This window comes from Castor canadensis, chromosome 15, assembly GCF_047511655.1.
Source record: "Castor canadensis chromosome 15, mCasCan1.hap1v2, whole genome shotgun sequence".
Taxonomy (NCBI): Eukaryota; Metazoa; Chordata; class Mammalia; order Rodentia; family Castoridae; genus Castor; species Castor canadensis.
Window position 1 is genome coordinate 75,506,456 of NC_133400.1, and position 21,810 is coordinate 75,528,265.

Here is a 21,810-nt window from a genome sequence, read left to right on the forward strand (position 1 = left end):
ACTATCATCTACAAGTTCCCAAGAAGTCAAATGAACATGAAAAACAAAAAAAAAATACTGACTTAGGCAACTTGTATGCTGTCTAGTGGGATTATGGATTTTAATTCCATGAACAATTTTAAGTCGACTTGTGAATTCTACTTTCTACAAGTTTATACTGGAATGCTGCTTTTAGTAGTCAAAATCAAAGAAATGACATGAAGGGAAATTATACTGCCATTCTTCCACAGTTCTTATTAACCCCATTTAATAAAATTAGTCTCTAAACCTTGATATTACTGAAAGAAAGCAATTAAAAATTGAGCACAGAAGCACAAAACTCACAAAGAACAAATAAAAAACAATTTAACATTCCCTGAAAACAAGGGAACAATACCAAGCACATGTGGTGGAAAAAAAAGAGGAAAGGGGCAAAGAAAACTGAGAGAAGCCAAAAACGGAAATGAGAAATAAAAATTAGCTGAGGTAGGAAGAAAGAAAACAAGAGAGGGTAATGGGTGGTGAATATTATCCAAAAGCATCATGTAATGTCTGAGAATGTCATTAATGAGACTCATTAGTTTGTGCAACCAAGACAGGCTAACAAAAAAAATTTTTTTAATAGAATGGGGCTGGGCACAGTGGCTTAGTAGCTACTCAAAAGGCAGAGATCAGAAGATTGTAGTGTGAGGCTAGCCCCAGCAAGCAGTTAAGAAGAATCCCTCTCAGTCAGTCAAGTATGGCATGGTGGTGTGCATCTATCTTCCCAGCGGAAATAGGAGGATCAAGATTCAGGCCAGAACAGAAATAAAAGCAAGACCCTATTTGGAAAATTACTAAAGCAAACAGGGCTGGGAGTGTAACTCAAGTGGCAGAGCACCTGCCTAACAAACACAAACCCGTATACAGTTTAAAACAACAACAAAAAATGTTTCCTCTACAGATCTAACTGGAAGACTGTTTTCCTTTTCCAAATAATTCAATTCTCCAGAAAAGAAAAATAATGACTGTTAACCACTCATCTATCTGAGTAACTAGTATGAAGTGCCAAGGAAAGACATTTATTAGACATAGAAAAGCAAATACATTCAATGCTTTTGTAAAAGTGTGAACTATATCTTCGGGCCTCATGGTAATCTCGTGAGTATATGCTAGTGAACAATTTGTAGATACAGACTTGTTTAACAAAGTAGTAAGTCCCATGAACATATGCCAAGAATTTAAAACTAAAGTGACTTTTGTTCAAAGAAATGCTTCAATTCACTTTACTTTCCTCACTTTCCTTCTTTCCTCCCTCCTTGGGACCCCTCCTTTCTACAGCTGAAATTGTGCCCTAGTAGTTATATTCCTGAAACTGAAAGATAGTTCTGAATTTTTTTTCCTTCCTTTTCATTACACTAAACTTGTTAGCTGAAACTCTTACATGCTACCTTCTTTCATTCCTACTACTCTTCTATTTAGATCATCATTATTATCTCTGGAACACTGCCATGATCTCAATAATTTCTATACATTTATACTTGTCTCTTCTACCTTCCCTTCCCCAATCCTCCTTCCACCTATCCATTAAGATGGCAGACATGAGCTTTTATAAAAATCCTGCAATAGGGACCAAGTTCAGGCTCCTTAACATGATGATTATGAGGCATCTGAAAATCTGACCCTTGACAGCTTCTCTCAACATTAGACACATCACATTCAAAGTCCTACCAATACTTCCCTTCTTATCACAATCCCCAATTCCTTTCTACTTCTCATCCCACTCGCTATTCAAAAGTTTTGCTCCTTCAGTATATAAAACTAGCACCCAAGCACATATCCTTCCTCTATCTTCCCCTCACAACTAGCACTTAAGACACTTTGAAACCTTATGTCTAAGACAACTTTTCTCTCTTTCCTCAGTCTTGTTAGACTAGGTTAGGTGAATTCTCTCTGTATTTCTAAAATCCATGTACATACTACAGTGCTTACCAGCCACTGATATTCTAGCCTATAGGCCTAACATAAATTTTGACTAACATCAACAGACAGACAACTATTTAGTTTTACTATCTATCTGAAACTTAATTTGCAATGTTTTTTGTCTAGTCTACTATCACCCTTTAGGGTCATTTAAGAAATAAAGACTATGGAAAAGGCTGTATGTAGGATATACATATCATCATCGGCTTACCCTGTATATGAAAATTGTAACTTTGCATAATGAGTGCTTTATTGTCTCTGAAGAATGTATTCTTCTACCCCAAAAACATTTTACAAATTTCCTCATTGCCACAACCTTCACATTTCTGAAATGTTACTAAAAGGTAACTTCAATGTGCAATTATCATGTTCATTAACAAAATGTCTCTGACAGTGAAATGAGAAATTGATACGTGTAACAAAAGAAAATATGAGCAGTCAAAAAATAAAAATTTTAAATAAGAATATAAGTAGTTAAGCCGGGCAGCATAAATCTAGCTACTCAGAAGGCAGAGAACAGGAGGACTGAAGTCCAAAACCAGCCCTAGCAAATACTTTGCAAGCCCCTAGCTCAAAAAACCCTTCACAAAAAAGGGCTGGTAGAATGACTCAAGGTGAAGATCCTAGGTTCAAAACCAAGACAACAAAAAAAAAGAAAAAAAAGAAAGAAAGAATATTAAGTGGCTAAAAAAACTGGACATTAGGGCTGGCAGAGTGGCTCAAGTGGGAAAGCGCCTGCCTAACAAGCATGAGGCCTTGAGTTCAAACACCAAAACTGGGGAAAAAAAAAAAAAATCCGGTATTAGCTATTTAATGACATGTAGAAAACTTAGTAATACAACAGGTCTATTCAGTAAATCTCTGCAATTTACACACTGCTATACAGATGTCCTAGAAATTTTCTTTTCCTGTCACTCACAAAATTTCCTCTCAATTTTGCCAATCCCACAATGGTCTAGCCACACATAAATTATTATTCTCTGAACAAGCTTACCACCTCCCCTTTGCACCTGCTAGTTTATGTTACTTTCTCTGTCTAGAATTATTATTTGATCCTTTTCTACACAGGTCAAATTCCAAGGTACTGTGCAAAAAGCTTTTTTAAGTACCTTATTCAACATGAGGCAAAAATAATCCCTTCTGGAGCTGGGGGTATACCTTGGTGGTAAAGCATTTGTATAGCATATGTGAGGGCCCTGGGTTCAACATCCAGCACCATGAAAAAAAAAATTTTTTTTTTCATGATGTTCTCACAATACTCAACTCAGAGTTACTGTTTTCAGAAAAGATCTTAATTAACTAATTATTTGCTGCTATAATTTGAGTGGGTCACCCAGAAATTATGTATTAGTCCCAGTGCAGCAGTGTTGAAAGGTAGAACCTAGCAGAAGGTGGGGGTGTTTCAGTCTTGGTGGCTCCCTGCTCATGAATGGACTAATGCTGTCTTTCAGAAGTGAGCAAATTCTCACTCTGAAGGTCCTTAACTAGTTACTATGGGAACAGGCTGTTATAACATGAACCCACCCCTAGTATTCTGTCTCTTGCACATATCCATTTGCCCTTCTTTTTCCCACCATATTGTGATGCAGCACAAGGCTCTTGCTAAAGATGGCTGTCCAAGATTGACTTTTCAGCCTCCAGAACTGGGAATAAACATATTTTACTTTAAAAATTACCCAGTCTTTTGTTGTAGTAACAGAAAACAGACTATTCTCTATTTAATGCTGTATTTTATCTTTGAATTCCTGCTGTCTAGCTTGTACAATGATTGATATAAAGCAGTCCATACTCAGTGCCCAGTATGGGGCAATGGAGCTAGGGGTGTAGCTTAGTGGTAGAACACTTGCCTAGCATGCAAAAAACCCTGGGTCTGTTCCCCAGCACTAATTAATTAATTAATTAAACAAGCTCTTGAAATTATTCTTCACTACCATCCATCATGGATTGGTATCTTCTGAAACCCAATAATCCACTTTCCAATCATTTGAGAATTGTATGCCCATATTAGGCATGCTGAATACATATGAACATAGTATTACTATTAACTTTCTAAGACCTTTTTTTGTGTGTGAGACAGATTCCTACCATTTTGCAAAGGCTGACCTCAAACCCTTGAACCTCCTCTGACTCAGCCTCCCAAATAGCTAGGATTATAAGCACACACTACTGTACCTGGCTCACAAGTGACCTATTTTAACATTTCCTATGACAAAATAAACTATTGACAAAAATTCAACAACCATATATAGCAATCGTTCTCAAGGAAAACTGCAAGAAGGAAAGAAATGGCAAGAGTTAAAAATAAACCCAGGCTGGTGGAGTGGCTCAAGTGGTAGAGCACCTGCCTAGAAAGTGTGAGGCCGAGTTCAAACTCCAGTACTGCCAAAAGAAATAATTATACACACACCCCCACACCTCCACACCCATATTTCTGGGAGATTCAATGCTGCTATAAGATTTTCATCCCTATAAAAGTATTTCACTAATCTAAAAGAAATGGACAGATTTCTAGATACATATGATCATCCAAAACTGAACCAAGAGGAAATTAATCACCTGAATAGACCTATAACACAAAATGAAATTGAAGCAGCAATCAAGAGTCTCCCCAAAAAGAAAAGTCCAGGACCTGATGGATTCTCTGCTGAATTCTATCAGACCTTTAAAGAAGAACTGATAACAACCCTACTTAAACTGTTCCACGAAATAGAAAGGGAAGGAAAACTGCCTAACACATTTTATGAAACCAGTATTACACTTATCCCAAAACCAGGCAAAGACACCTCCAAAAAGGAGAACTATAGGCCAATCTCCTTAATGAACATTGATGCAAAAATCCTCAACAAAATAATGGCAAACCGAATTCAGCAACACATCAAAAAGATTATACACCACGACCAAGTAGGCTTCATCCCAGGGATGCAGGGGTGGTTCAACATACGAAAATCAATAAACATAATAAACCACATTAACAGAAGCAAAGACAAAAACCACTTGATCATCTCAATAGATGCAGAAAAAGCTTTTGATAAGATCCAACATCATTTCATGATAAAAGCTCTAAGAAAACTAGGAATAGAAGGAAAGTTCCTCAACATTATAAAAGCTATATATGACAAACCTACAGCCAGCATTATACTTAACGGAGAAAAACTAAAACCATTCCCTCTAAAATCAGGAACCAGACAAGGATGCCCACTATCTCCACTCCTATTCAACATAGTACTGGAATTCCTAGCCAGAGCAATTAGGCAAGAAGAAGGAATAAAAGGAATACAAATAGGTAAAGAAACTGTCAAAATCTCCCTATTTGCAGATGACATGATCCTATACCTTAAAGACCCAAAAAACTCTACTCAGAAGCTTCTAGACATCATCAATAGCTATAGCAAGGTAGCAGGATATAAAATCAACATAGAAAAATCATTAGCATTTCTATGCCCTAACAATGAGCAAACGGAAAAAGAATGTATGAAAACAATTCCATTTACAATAGCCTCAAACAAAATCAAATACCTAGGTGCAAACCTAACAAAAGATGTCAACGACCTCTACAAGGAAAACTATACACTTCTGAAGAAAGAGATTGAGGAAGACTATAGAAAGTGGAGAGATCTCCCATGCTCATGGATTGGTAGAATCAACATAGTAAAAATGTCGATACTCCCCAAAGTAATCTACATGTTTAATGCAATTCCCATCAAAATTCCAATGACATTCATTAAAGAGATTGAAAAATCTACTGTGAAATTTATATGGAAACACAAGAGGCCACGAATAGCCAAGGCAATACTCAGTCAAAAGAACAATGCAGGAGGTATCACAATACCTGACTTCAAACTATATTACAAAGCAATAACAATAAAAACAGCATGGTACTGGCACAAAAACAGACATGAAGACCAGTGGAACAGAATAGAGGATCCAGATATGAAGCCACACAACTATAAGCAACTTATCTTTGACAAAGGAGCTAAAAATATACGATGGAGAAATAGCAGCCTCTTCAACAAAAACTGCTGGGAAAACTGGTTAGCAGTCTGCAAAAAACTGAAACTAGATCCATGTATATCACCCTATACCAAGATTAACTCAAAATGGATCAAGGATCTTAATATTAGACCCCAAACTCTTAAGTTGATACAAGAAAGAGTAGGAAATACTCTGGAGTTAGTAGGTATAGGTAAGAACTTTCTCAACGAAACCCCAGCAGCACAGCAACTAAGAGATAGCATAGATAAATGGGACCTCATAAAACTAAAAAGCTTCTGTTCATCAAAAGAAATGGTCTCTAAACTGAAGAGAACACCCACAGAGTGGGAGAAAATATTTGCCAACTATACATCAAAGGACTGATAACCAGAATATACAGGGAACTTAAAAAACTAAATTCTCCCAAAACTAATGAACCAATAAAGAAATGGGCACGTGAACTAAACAGAACTTTCTCAAAAGAAGAAATTCAAATGGCCAGAAAACACATGAAAAAATGCTCACCATCTCTAGCAATAAAGGAAATGCAAATTAAAACCACGCTAAGATTCCACCTCACCCCTGTTAGAATAGCCATCATCAGCAACACCACCAACAAAAGGTGTTGGCGAGGATGCGGGGAAAAAGGAACCCTCTTACACTGTTGGTGGGAATGTAGACTAGTACAACCACTCTGGATAAAAATTTGGAGGCTACTTAAAAAGCTGGACATCGATCTACCATTTGATCCAGCAATACCACTCTTGGGGATATACCCAAAAGACTGTTACTCCAGAGGCACCTGCACATCCATGTTTATTGCGGCACTATTCACAATAGCCAAGTTATGGAAACAGCCAAGATGCCCCACCACTGACGAATGGATTAAGAAAATGTGGTATCTATACACAATGGAATTTTATGCAGCCATGAAGAAGAACGAAATGTTATCATTTGCTGGTAAATGGATGGAATTGGAGAACATCATTCTGAGTGAGGTTAGCCTGGCCCAAAAGACCAAAAATCGTATGTTCTCCCTCATATGTGGACATTAGATCAAGGGCAAACACAACAAGGGGATTGGACTATGAGCACATGATAAAAGCGAGAGCACACAAGGGAGGGGTGAGGATAGGTAAGACACCTAAAAAACTAGCTAGCATTTGTTGCCCTTAATGCAGAGAAACTAAAGCAGATACCTTAAAGCAACTGAGGCCAATAGGAAAAGGGGAACGGGTACTAGAGAAAAGGTTAGATCAAAAAGAATTAACCTAGAAGGTAACACCCACGCACAGGAAATCAATGTGAGTCAATGCCCTGTATAGCTATCCTTATCTCAACCAGCAAAACCCCTTGTTCCTTCCTATTATTGCTTATACTCTCTCTACAACAAAATTAGAAATAAGGACAAAATAGTTTCTGCTGGGTATTCCGGGGTGGGGGGGGAGGGGCGGAGTGGGTGGTAAGGGAGGGGGTGGGGGCAGGGGGGAGAAATGAACCAAGCCTTGTATGCACATATGAATAAGAAAAATTAAAAAAAAATATTTTGATAACCACAAAAAAAAAAAGGTATTTCACTATAACTCCAGGATACCCAAAACTGCATTGTTAATTTTAATGTTCATCTAGAAAAATGTATTTACTAATAAACATATAAAATCATAATAATTTAAAATAGTGTGAAACTAGACTAAAACAAGACACATCAATGGAACACAAAAAGCAAAGTACAAAGTACAGTTATGTATACACAAAAATTTAGGAATGATCCCAACAGTATTTCAAATCACTATGGAAAACATAGATTATTCTCTAATAGTGTTTTTTTAAAAACTGACTAACCAGCAGGGAAAAAGTTAAGACACACATCTCACCATATTTTAAAACTAATTCTAGATGGATTAAAGATTTAAAAAGTAATTTAATTCTTTTTTACGTCCTCTGTCCCTTCTTCTTTGAATACTTTAATCTAATCTTAAAGCCATGTTGGGGGGGGGGCGCACGGGGGAACAGTCCAAAACCAGTGTCACAGCCTGAACTGGACTTGTTCCCATAAGGAAGGCAGGGTTAGGGATGGGTGGGATGTCAGAGCAATTGAACAGATCAAACACAGAGCAAAAAGCAGGCAGTGGTGGACTGATGCTGACTGTAAAATCCCAAAGAGGATGAAAGGAACTGCCATGTAGGAAAGAAGCAACAACCCAGAGATGGGTGTGGAGCTGGAATGAAGTTATAAAGTATCATCTGCTTCAAGAGTGATAGTGACAGAAGATTTGTCAATATAGGAGAGATTGATCAAAAAAGTAAGTCATTGAGGATAATGAAAGTCAGGTATCTTTACATCCGAAATGAATCACAGATACGAAAAAAAAAACTTCAAATGAACCCAGTGTTGTTGGATAAGATTCGGATACACCACTGTAAGTTTATCTACCTCAATATATAGAGATGGATCCAGAAATACACACAGAAATGTATGTTACATATGTATGTATATCCATATATTTCATAAGAAATATCACTGTGACCTGTTTTCAACATACATAAATACAGAAACAGTATGCATGTCAACATAGGTAAATTTAAGTCTCTCTATAGGCATTTATTTCCTAACTATACCAACTGAGAGGGCCTGAGATGAGCAATATCCTCAGAACAATGAGCACAATTAGTGCCCACTTTGGTTTCTAAATATCATTCTCATCTAAAGGGAATTAAAAATTCCTTGGAGATGCCAGTGCCAGTGGCTTATGCCTATAATCCTAGATACTCGGGGAGCAAAAATCATGAGGATCATGATTTGAAACTAGACTGGGAAAATCTCGAAAAAAACCCTTCACAAAAAGGGCCTGGTGGAGTGACTCAAGGTGCAGGCCCGAGTTCAAGCCCCAGTACTGCCAAAAAAAAAAAAAAAACCTCCTTGGAGAAATAGTAATTCCAGAGCTAGAACAGAATGATACAAAATGAGTCACAAATATATTGTTTTGTCAGAGGTAAGGAAATGCTCACAGCATGATAAAAACATGTCAAGAGACACAGAAGTCAGTTTAAAGAGTCCCTACCAGCCAAGTCTCAGATAGCATGAACATAAAAATAAATGACAGTAATGGAGTATGAGGCATTAAAATAAAATATTAACACATAACTCCATACTATAATCAGGGAGTAAAGAAAGTTTTTTTCTTTATAATAGAATGTTAACTGATAAATGTAAAGAAATTACAGAATTAGAAGCCAGGCACTAGTGGCCCACACCTATAATCCTAGCTACTCAGGAGGTAGAGATCAAGAGGATCACGATTCAAGGTCAGCTCTGGTAAAAAGTTTATGAAACCCTATCTCAAAAACACCCATCACAAAAAAGGGCTGGTAGAGCAGCTCAAAGTGTAGGTCCTGAGTTCAAACCCCAGTACAGCAAAAAAAAAACCAGAAATTACAGAATTAGAAAACCATCAATCATAGCAATAAATTAATTAAGCCACAAAATACCAATGGATGCTAAAATTAGTGAGTACAGGAAAAAGAGTAAGAAACAAGATACATACAAATTACTTCCCCACAAAATGCTTATTGACTATAAAGAGAGAAAACATCAATCTGAAAGTGGAAAAACCTGACAGACACAACCTTAATCAAGTGATCAAAGTAACATAACAGGAAAAAATGAAATCATGTATCACCTGATAATGCAACAAAAAGAACACAGAATCACTTGTGTGGTATTTCTATCAAAAACATATAATCTACATCTCATCATGAGGAAACATCAGACAAATCCAAATAAGGGGAAAGTATACAGAATAAATGGACAATATTCAAATGTATCAAAATTATGAAAATCAAGGAAAGATTAAGATATTATTTGAAATTAAGAGACCAAAGAGACAAAATGCAATTTATGGTCATGAATGCTATCAGTAGATCAAACAGTAACAATATATCATTGCTAATTTCCTGATTTTGATGCTTATATTAGAATTGTATAAGAGAATGCCTCATTTTTTTAAATTTTTTGTGGTGCTAGAGGCTGAAGTTCTAAAAAAGAAAAGTACTTTTAAAAATAAAACTTAGTACTAAAAAATATACTAGCATAAAGGACTTTCTTTGCACAGCATCAAAAGCAGAAACAACAAAGAGCAAATGTAAAAATTACACTAAAATTTTACACTTCTGTACTAGAAAAATAATTAACCTGCTGCAATACCAACAAAAACCATGAGGACAAAATGAAAGTGAAAATGTAAATGTTAGGGGTTAGTGGTATAGTTCAGTGAAAGAGTGCTTCCCTAGTGTGCACAGTATGGGTGCAATCCCAAGCACCACAAAAACCACAACAATAACAATGAAAAGCAGATGTTAAATTTTGGACAAAAACATACACAGCAAATATATAAGACAAAAGAATATTGTCTCTGATGTAAACACACTGAGTAAAGTCATAATATAGCATAAATAAATATGCAATGTCAATTAACAAACATTAAAAACCTCTACAAAGAACTTAAAAATAGCCAGATATGATAATGCATGCCCGTAATCCCAGCTATACAGGAGGCAGAGGTTGGAGGGATCAAGGTTAAAGACCAACTCGGGTAAAAAAAAATTAGCAAGGCCCCACCAACAAAAAAGCTGGGCATGGTAGCCCATACCTGTCATCCCCACTACACGGTAGAGCACCTGCCTTAAAAGCACAAGGCCCTAAGTTCAAATCCCACAGCTGCAAAACTCTTAAAAATAATTACTAATATTTTTCACTAAAAAGAATAGCATTTTCAATAGTAACATACAGAGTGACTTAACATGCTATGCAGTTATGAGCAATTTCACACACTGCTTATGTAATGTGAGCTTGTAACTGCATTCTACAGGACAATCTCACATAACATATGGAAGCTTCCAAAGTATTCACATCCTTTCACTCAAATTCTAATGGTGTAAACAAAATGCCAGACACCAAACCAGGCCCTTCAATACTAGGTCTGGGTGAGTTCGAGGTCAGCTTGGGCTACAAAAAACAAAACAAAACAAAACAAAACAAAAATGACAGGTTGTTTGATTATTGTTTATTGAATCTAAAGACTGTCTAAAGACTAAATCTCCATTAAAAAATATAGCAGAAATATCATTTATTGACAAAAAGTGTTCAGAAGTAATAAACTACAAAAGGGAACAAAACACTATAAATAGTATGATCCAAATGTTTACATATTACAGGCAAATATGTACAGCAAAAGCCAAGCACTGATGGCTCAAGCCTGTAATCCTAGCTATTCGGAAGGCAGAGATTAGGAGGATCGTGGTTTGAAGTCATCCCTAGGCAAATAGTACCCAAGACCCTATCCTGAAAAAGCCAATCACAAAAAGGGGCTGGTGGAGTGGCTCAAACAACAGAGCACCAGCCTAGCAAGCATGAGGCCTTGAGTTCAAACTTCAGTCCTCCAAAAAAAAAAGTTCAGAAGAATATCTAGAAGAATCTGAATCGGAAAATTTAAATAGGTTTTTGACATATTTTTCTACTTAATTCTCATCATTTTCAATGTCAATAAATATTACATAATAAAAGGTTTTAACATTAAAATATCTGAAACCTCAAAATTGACCACAACAACAGTCTACCACAGACAAACATGTACCTCCATTTAAATTTTGCCCTTTAAAGGCACACTGGGTAACAGAAAAACCTTCAACAAAGCAGAACAACATGAAACAATAATGTAGATAATTAGGAAAAAATTTTTTAAAAGTAAATATTAAAGGCTTATGAGTACTTTTTCTTTTCTTCTTCTTCTCTTTAAAGATAGAGGGTCTCACCTGTTAACCCACAGTGGTCCTGAACAAATGAACTCAAGCTATCATCGTGCCTAACCCCTCCCATGAACCTAAGACTACAGGTGGGCACCACCACACTCAGGTAAAGTGATTTTTGATTTAAAGGATTAAAAATAAAAATCGTACCTTGAGGTATAACTTTGAGGGGAGTTATATAACTTTCTGACACAGAATTACTATCCAAGAAAGAGTGTATGATATAATAATGAATGTTATGCTAAATAATAATTATTTCAAGTCTAATAAAACCTTAATACCTGAAAAAGCAAAAGGTCAAATGTGTATGGATTAAAAGTCCAGTAAACATTAAAATAATACATGCCTACATTAGAATAAAAGGTGGCAGGCACAACTTTATGAGTTTTGTATTCCATGATCTTAGATATTAAAAAAAAAATAAAACTCCTGTCCCTCTCCTAGTTACAGAATAAAAATATATTCAAATAGTAATAAAATAATGTTCACTTTACCTTATTATAACGATCATGTGGAACAGACTGTAAAACGATTGGTTCCATTGTAGAAACATTGGCAAATTGTACTTCTGGAATATACAGGGCACAAACCACATGAGCCCAACCTGAAAGTAAATAAATAAAAATAAAGTCATTCTTTAAAATTTTATCAAAAATATTCCTGCCTTTCTGAAAAGATCCTCTTAAGATGGCTATTTGAGCAACTGCACAATAAAGACATTCTGCACAAAGTCAAACCACTGCTGACAAAGCGTCCTTCGTCATCTCTCCAGTTAATATGCACAGTAACTTAAATAAAGGGAACATTTACAAATTCAAATGCTGACACTAAATCAAGGCATGTTGAAGCTAAGCATGCTACTCTACCACCTGAGCCCTCCCAGTCCTTTTGTTTGTATTTTGTTTTTGGGTAAGAGTCTTGCTAACTTTGCAAGCCACACCTCCAGTTGATTTTATTTTGGTTATTTTTGGACATGAGGTCTTGTGAACTAATTGTCCAGGCTGCCTCGAACCATGATTCTCCAGGTCTCAGCCTCTTAAGTAGCTAGGATTACTGACATGAGCCACAAGTTCCTGACTTAATACTTTCAATCTTAATAATACTAAATGTTTACTTCTTGTGTGATACTGTGTTTGAACTTGGGGCTTGGGGCTTTGCGCTTGCTAGGCAAGTGCTCAACTACTTGGGCCACACCTCTAGTCATTTTTGCTCTGGTTATTTTGGAGATGAGGTCTTGATTTCTGTACTGGCCAGCCTGGGCAGTCTGCCACCATAGTTAGTATGACAGGTGCACTCAGCATGACCTGTTTTTTCCTGTTGAGATTGGGTCTCCAGATCATTTTTTGCTCAGGCTGGTCCGAAACCACCATCCTCCCAATCTCAGCCTCCTGCATAACTGAGATGACAGGTGTACACCACCTTGCCCAGCTTTTGACTGAGAATGGGGTCTTGTGAACTTTTTTGCCCAGGCTGGCCTCAAACCAGGATCCTCCTGATCTCAGCCTCCCAAGGAGCTAGGATAACAGGCAAGAGCTTCCAGCACCAGCTTTAACTTTTATATTGCTGTCAATATTTTGAATTTAGTATCAGCATTCATTATTTTACTATTTTAAGTTTTCACTCAAAACATTTTAGCAATTGATATAAATATTAGTGTTTCCTTTAATTGTTAAAATGTAACTGAAAGCATTAAGAGCTAATGAAACAGTGAAAAGTTACTCTAAAACTAGAAAAGGATGAAAGTCAAAGAAGGCAGATACAACTAAGGGAGAAAAGGAAATAGTAAACCCTTCACCTCCTTTCAATTATACACTGAAGGATTACAAACTAAGATTAAGAACAAACTAAGCCAGGCATCAGTAGCTCACACCTGTAATCCTAGTTACTAGGGAGGCAGAGATCAGGAAGATCACAATGCAAAGCCAGTCCAGGAGAGACCCTATCTTGAAAATACCCAACACAAAAAAGGGCCCGCAGAGTGGCTCAAGTGGTAGAGTACCTGCCTAGCAAGCGTGAGATCCTGAGTTCAAACTCCAGAAACCCCACCCTCACTCCCCAAAAAAAGACTGAAGAAGGAACAAGGCAAAAAAAGTAGTTATAGGGTTTCATTCCACATTTTATATAAAGTGTACATACAGTAGACTGAACTTATTGGTATGAAAATTGTAATCCTTAGATCATCCATTACATAAATAACTATGTGTATATGTCACATAGTACACATGCAATTTAAAGAAATTTAATTCAAATGCAACAGTAATTACTTGCATTATTAAAGTGATAAAATGTAGTACTAAGCCAGGCCTGGTGATGCAAGACTGTAATCCCAGCTACTGGGGAGGCTGAGGCAAGAGGATCCAAATTCAAGGCCAGCATGGACAACACAGGGATACCTTGTCTCAGAACAAAAAAAACTCAAAAACCTTTTTAATTAAATTAAAAGATCTGAGAATGTATCACAATGGCAGAACACTTGCCTAGCATATGCAAGGCCCTCTATTCAATTCTAAGAGCAGATAACGTCAACTGCAACTTGAGTAGCTGTACCCAGGTATTGAAGACAATACCTGAGAACAAATTAAGAGGGCAGAAGTCCAGGAATACATTTCACATAGAGAGCCAAAAAAACAAAACAAAACAAACTTTAAGGTTAAAAACAAAGCAAAGCAAAATCAGTTACTACTCATCTTGAGAATATAAGCATTATGAATGATTAAAAAAAATGTTAAGAATAATTAAGGCTTTTGTAAACATACAGAAGGAAATGGTGCACTTCCCAAAAGACTTTTCTCTTAAACCTCTGCAGAAAGAGCTGATTTCTCAGCAGCATCATGAGAATGAACCAGTTAATGTTGACAAAGCTACAAGATTAATGGCTCCGTTGCGGTGCAGTGGTGATGTAGCAAATTCCCCAACAAGATAAACGTTTTCCACCAAAAAAAAAAATCACAAAGGGAGAGAAAGAAGTAAAACTGCAAAAGGGAAAACCAAAAGTAAGAAGAAACAGGAGGAGACTTACTTCTGTCCAAGATGGAAATTACAGGGACCAGTTTGGCTTCCCCCATGAAACAATTCACATACTCCACTTCAAAAGATGGACAAAACACTTGAGACAATGATTTTCATGACCCTGGATATCAGGTAGTGAAGGACAAGCCCACAAAGATGGGAAATAAATTCAGTAAGCCTTAAATTTGTCCCAGCTTACTGTCTTGAGAAGTTTCTCAGGCCATGGCACAGAACATTCTCAGTGTCTAGGAAATGGAGCTAAGATTCTGGTGAGACCAAGACAGCTAAAACTGACAGGACAGGGTACTGAAAATGAGAGCCCATCACACAGAGAGAACTCTCAAGATGTGCAGAAGCTACCATTTGAGTATTCATCAAAGTACTCAGTACTATGATGAATATAGATATATATTTATATATATGGATATATGCATAGATATATATAGGTATAGATAGATATAGGTGTGTATATACATATATACAGAGAGAGAGAGAGAGAGAGAGAGAGAGAGGGAGAGGGAGAGGGAGAGGGAAAATTACCTGAGAATGGGAACAGGCCTTTACTAAAGGATGAGATGAACAGTAGCAAACAGGCCCATTTGGACCAGATACACCACGTATTCTCGCAAGCCAGACTGAAAAATTTGTAACTTGCGCTACAGGTGCGGCTCAAGTGATAGTGCCTGCTTTGCAAGCACAAAGCCCTGAGTTCAAATCACAATCCCACTTAAAAATTCATAACTCTCAGAGCATTGAATAGGAAACTCAAGAAGGTCTTGACTCAGAAGTGAGAAAAACACTATTCCAGACCCACCTAATAAATCCAAAAAACAAGACCCAAAGTGATCAAACTTTCCAAAAATCTTAAATGTATCTCAAAACAAGGCTTAATAGTTAAAGGAATAGAAAATATCCAGATTTACAACAGGGCTGGTGGGGTGGTGGCTCAAGTGGTAAAGCACCTGACTAGCAAGCAAGAGGCCCTGAGTTCAAACTCCAGTACCACCAAAAAAAAAAAAGTGTATTCCTTTCTTAATGAACTTTACTATCACTTTAACTAAAATAAATAAATAATAGTGAACCAAGCAACAATTTTGGAGCTAAAATAATAACTAAAACAAAAAACTGCACTAGACAGTGTCGACAGCAAATGTAAGCAGGTGGGTGGGAAGGGGAGTGAGCGAACTCGAAGGCAAGCTGGTTCAGACTGTCCAGTATGGGAGCACTGGAGGAAAAACAGAAGTGTGCAGAAGTAACTTGAAGGACACATTACCATTCACTTGCTGACTTATCCACAGTAACTTCCAGTTCTACACCCTACAAGCCCCATCATTAAGCACCTACACAGATGTGCTACTTCTTTTTTGTGGTGCTAGGGTTAGAACGAGGGGCCTTGCGCTTCCTGGTGACCCAGCACTCTGTCACTTCAGCCATACCTTCTTCAGTCCTGTTTGCTTTATGTTAGTTTTCAGATAAGATCTCATGTTTTTACCCAGGCTGACCTCACACCATGATCCTCCTACATATGCCTACTATGATGCTAGGATTATAGCTGCACACACTACACCCATTTTATTGGATGAGATAGGGTTCTTGTGAACTTTTTTACCTAGGCTGGTCACAATCCACAATCCTCCCAATTTCTGCCTCCTGAGTGGGATTATCGATGTGAGCCACTGCACCCAGTCCTCCACTTTTATCTTTTATATCATATTTTTATTGTACCTTTACTATGTTTAGAAACACAAATACCACTATGTTATAATTGCCTACAATACTCAGTTCAGTAATGTGCAATACAGGTTAGAAGCCTAGGAATAATAGGCTGTATCATATAAACTGTGTGTAGTAAGCTATACCATCAAAGTTTGGTAAGTACCCTCTATGATGTTTACACACTGACAAAAATCACCTGATGAAGCATTTCTCAGAATTTACAGCCATCACTAAGCAATACATGACTATATCTAAAAGATTAAGAAGAAATGAAGAACGTTTAGCCAATAAAATTTTAAATTTAGATAAAATGGAGGAATTGCCAAAACCCGTAACTTACCAAAACCAATCACAATTTTAAAAATAGAAATTTTTAAAAATTCTTTAATCACTTTAAAAAAAAATCTACAATTAGAACCTTGTAGCTCAAGTGGTACAGTGCCTGCTTTGCAACCACAAAGCACTGAGTTCAAATCCCAGGCCCACTTAAAAAAAAAAAAAGACACTCAAATGAAAAAACACAAGACACAGGGGTGAGGGGTGTAGTTCAAGTGGTAAAGCACTTGCAAGTACAAGACCCTGGAGTTCAAACCCCAGTGCAACCAAAAGAAATAAAAATAAAAAACTCCAGACATGGATTTACCTATGAATTCTACCAAACATGCAGGGATAATACCAATCTTACATAAATGCTACCAAAAAGAGAGAGAATACTTGTTGTAAGACCAGCATAAAATTAATACCAAAATCTGATGAAACTATAAGAAAACTATGGCTTAATTTCTCTCATAAACAGATGTCAAAATTCCAATTGAACCCCACAATTAAGTTTATTATAGGAAAATCAGTTAACTTAACTTTCAAAAATGAACCAATATAACTCCTAAGCAGAATAATGAAGAAAAATTATATCATCATCTCAATAGAGGCAAAATGCTATCATATCACAAGTTTCCATCTCAGTTCCTTCATTTTCATAGCATATTATGATTTAATAAGCTCATGTCTACATATATAAGAATGGTACTGAACTACAAAGAAATACAGAATTCTTGGAAATGAATACTGGATGAGTATCCCTCATTCAAAATACTTTGGAAACAGAGGTGTTTCAGATTTTAGAGGTGTTTCAGATTTTAGAACATTTGTATAGACTTTTACCAATTGAGCTAATCTCTAATCCAAATATCCAAAATCTGAAATGTTCCAAAATCAAAAACTGATGCTTGAAAAGTTTTGAATTTTGGCTCATTTCAGATAAGAAATGCTCAACCTATAGCACTCAAGAATCCTTTAAAAAGAGCACCAAGCCAGGAGTGGTGCGGCATGATGTAAGCCCAGCACTTGGAAGGCTGAGGTAGAAGTATCAGATCAAGGCCAGCCTAGGCTACACAATGAAACTCTATCTCAAAAAAAAAAAAAGCGCAACAAAGTTAAGATTTTAATTAGAGTAGCTCATTCTACATAAACTAGCCAATGTTTAAACTGCCAAGAGAAAAACTGTTTCCACATAAAAAAAATTAATAAATTAAGCTAGGCTCCTCTACTCCCAGCACTCAGAAGGCAGAAGCAGGAGGATTTTGAGTTTGAGGCCAGCCTGGACTACATACTGAGAACTTGTCTCAAAGAAATAAATTAATTAAATACACTACTGCTAATAGTTGAGAACTAAATACTACTTAACTTGATAAAAATATGAACTAAGCCAGAGTGGTGGTATACACATTGGGAGACAAGGCAGGAGGATCATGAGTTTGAGGCCATTTTGGGCTACGTAGCAAGATCTTGACATCAATCAGTTAGTTAATTATGTCCACTACCGTTAATATTTGAGTGGTAAACACTACTTAATTTGTCAAAATAATATGAACTACCAAACAGTGTAAAAATACTCTACCAATCCAGTTTTCAATTGCACTTTTTTTTTTTTTTAATCTCTGTACTTACCCCCATTATCTGTTCTTTTTAAAGCTCCATCTTTATGGGGACACAGTTCACATCTCTATTTAAAAAAAAAAAAAGAAAAGGAAATGAAGAGATTTTTTTTTCAGATTACCAAAAGAACACATCTTCTCTACAACTCCAAATTAACAAAAAATGAGAATAAGAGCATGTGCACCACTCGCCACCAAGAACATTCCAGAGCATCACTCACAAAATAACTGTTCTCAATGACAATTAATTTTCCTTGCCACCTGATTAACAACTTCTTTCAAAGCCATTTTTAACTTTGAAACTCCTGCTACTATTTTTAAATTGTACACTAAGGGGGGAAAAAGATAGGTATGATGGTGAGTATAGTCACAGGTGACTGGGGAAGTTGAGGCATAAGGCTCAATTGAGCCTAGGAATTTGAGAACAGCCTGAACAACACAGCAAGGCCCCCTTTAAAAAAAAAAAAAAAAGGCCATGGTGGTACATGCCTGTAATCCCAGGCCAGAAGGCAGTTCCAGGCCAGCCTGGGATACAGGAGCGGAGAGGAGAGGAGAGAAGAGAAGGGGAGGGGAGAGAAGGGAGAAGAGAGCTGAGAGAACCTGCCTCAAAAAAAAAAAAAAAAAATGCCAGCAGAGTAGCTCAAGTGGTACAGTGCCTGCCTGACAAGCATGAGGCCCTGAGTTCAGACTCCAATACCACCAAAAAAGGAAGAAAAAAAAAAAAAAAAAAAACACCAAAAAGCCACACTCAGTTCAATCCCCAGCATGCAAAAGAAAACATGTTTCTCAACTATACAACAGCCAGCCTCCCTTCACAGGAGAGAAACAAAGTTGGGAAAGAAACAAATGCTAATATAACTAAATCTAATACCAAGACTATGGGGGTAAATGAAAATATAATGGAAAGGGTAAATTTGTTCAAAGTACACTGTATACACATATGGAATTATCACAATGAAATCCCCTTGTATTATTAATGCATGCTAGCTTAAAAATTAAATTTAAAAAGACTATGGTCAGAGATAGACTGGGCTTTTCGATGATTAGGTATAGAATAACTAGGATCAAAAAAATTCTTATTAGCTGAGCTCCAGTGGCTGATGCCTGTAATTCTAGGTACTCAAGGATCATGGCTGGAGGCCAGCCCAGGCAGATATTTCACCACACCCCATTTCCAAAATAACCAGAGCAAAATGGACTGGGGGTGTGGCTCAAGCATTAGAGTACCTGCTTTGTAAGCAAGAAGTCCTGAGTTCAAACCCCAGTCCCAGTGTGGGGGACAGGGAAGGACCCTATCTGCCATTTTATATCATTTGTATACTTTTAACTTCAAGACATCAGAAATCTATGTACAAAAATTCTATGGTCATTTTTAACTATAAAAATCTTACAAAAGTTGGCCAGGCATGGTACTAGACCACTCTGATTCCAGCTACTCAGAAGGCAGAAACAGAAGGATCATGGTTCAAGGCCAGCCCAAGCAAAAAGTAAGTGAGGCCCTGTCTCAAAAATAAGCCAGGCACAGTGGTGTACACATGCAATCCCAGGAATAGATTTCAGTCCAAGGCCAGCCCTGGGCAAACCAGGAGACCCTAGAAAAAAAGAAATGTTGTTAACCGTTTTTGGTGGGGGGAGGGGTGGGAGCTGGGGTTTGAACCCAGGCTCATCACTTGCAAAGCAGGTGCTCTACAATGTTTGAGCCACACTGCCATTCCATTTTACTCTGATTATTTTGGAGACAGGGTCTACCAAACTATTTGCCCAGGGTGGCCTCGAACCTCAATTCTCCCCCCACCCCCCACCCCCACCCCCACCCCACCCCCCGCCACCATCTTAGCCTCTCAAGTAGCTAGAATTACAAGCATGAGCCACCAAAGCCTGGCTCACAAAATGTCTTAAACAAAGGATAGAATTTAAGAACTATCAGAAATGAACTGTATAATATCCACAAAGATTTTAACCAAGTTTAAAAAAATCATAGACTAGCATGGCACGGGTGGCGCACACTTGTAATCCTAGCTAGTCAAGAGGCAGGGATCAGAAGGATCACAATTCAAAGCCAGTCTCAGGTAAATATCAGGAGTACCATCTCAAAAAAAAAAAAAAAATCACAAAAAAAGACTGGTAGAGTGCTAAAAAACAAACAAACAAAAAAAGTATTATAGACTTAACAAACATGTATTAATTAAGATTGAAATGAGTGAGAATGGTAAGATGAGTGATTTCTTTCCTCTATTCTAAAGTTCATCATTCTGTTTATAACATTTTTACAGGTATACATCATTAAAAGCTAACTAAAATACTGTGAATATACCTTGATGCCAAAGATAAAGGACAAAAAATTTTTAGAGAAAAATGGAAGGTACAGTTAAGAAGGATTTAGTATGAGGCTCTAGATGCTACAGCTAAGCAATACAAACAACCAGACATCACAGTTTCATAAGGCAGGCTACAGCTAGCTACATTTGCCACTATTAAAATTTACTACTCATTTTTATTTTAGTAAGTGAGAGACGGTGTTAGAAGAACACAGTAGATCCTGTGAAAGGGAATCAAGAGAGTATAAGGAGACCCAAAAAAGCACATATTCCAGATCTCACCACAACTTATCAAGGAAAACGACTGCTACTTGAAATGGCCAAAACAAGTTAACAAATAAAAAAACTATACAAAAGGGTTCTTTTTCTTTCCCCTCTCACCCCCCTCCCTCCCCTGCAGTGCTGGGGATTGAACCCAGGGCCTCACACATATTAGGGGCAAGTTCTCTATCACTAAGCTACCTCCCCAGCCCAGTTCTCTCTCTCTTTTAAAGCATGTCTAAGAAAGAATGCAACTGTTTTTATCTTTATAATTTTGGCATCAATTTCCAAAAAAATTTACTGAATCCAGCTTACCAAAATGCTCTTTTGACCTTTAGAAACCTCTGGCTATTTAATACTCTAGTGAATTATTAGAATTTACTGACTAGGAGCATCATATTAGAAAAAGCAAGAAAAGCCAGGGCTGAGTGGCTCAAACCTAAAATCCTAGCTACTTGGGAGCCTGAGATCAGGAGGATTGTGGCTGGAGGCCAGCCCACACAAATAGTTTGTGATACCCCCATCTCCAAAAAATAACTAGGGCAAAATGAACTGGAGGTATGACTTAAGAGGCAGAATGCCTGCTTTGCAAATGAGAAGCCCTGAGTTCATTCCCCAGTCCCACAAAAGAAAAAAAAAAACAAGAAAATAATAATTGCAAACATATTACAGACTAAGAAAGGTTCCTCTTATTATTTAAAAGATGTAATCTTGGAATTTTTTACAAATGTATGTATTACATAATAAAAACCCATATTTGATATTTATCCCCAGTTCCTGGCATAAATCATCTTAAAACCCTGGGTATTTCCCTAGTGATCCAATCACAACTGAGTTTATGCTAATGAGCTAAC

General features: G+C 37.1%; 1 protein-coding gene and 1 pseudogene across 16 annotated transcripts in view; one reads left to right on the forward strand and one right to left on the reverse strand.

Moving 5' to 3' along the window:
- Mllt10 (MLLT10 histone lysine methyltransferase DOT1L cofactor) overlaps nucleotides 1-21,810 on the reverse strand; it is a 161,783-nt gene that overhangs the window by 104,844 nt on the left and 35,129 nt on the right. For 15 of the 16 annotated variants that reach the window (XM_074056537.1, XM_074056548.1, XM_074056547.1 and 12 more), the window contains 2 exons: nucleotides 18,391-18,445; nucleotides 12,213-12,322 (listed from right to left, as the gene is read on the reverse strand). In XM_074056537.1, the coding sequence (XP_073912638.1) occupies nucleotides 12,213-12,322; nucleotides 18,391-18,445 (165 nt within the window). The remainder of the gene's footprint in view (nucleotides 1-12,212; nucleotides 12,323-18,390; nucleotides 18,446-21,810) is intronic. The other variant, XM_074056544.1, reaches the window with a different exon arrangement.
- Nucleotides 14,180-14,641, forward strand: LOC109687623 (ribosomal biogenesis factor-like; annotated as a pseudogene).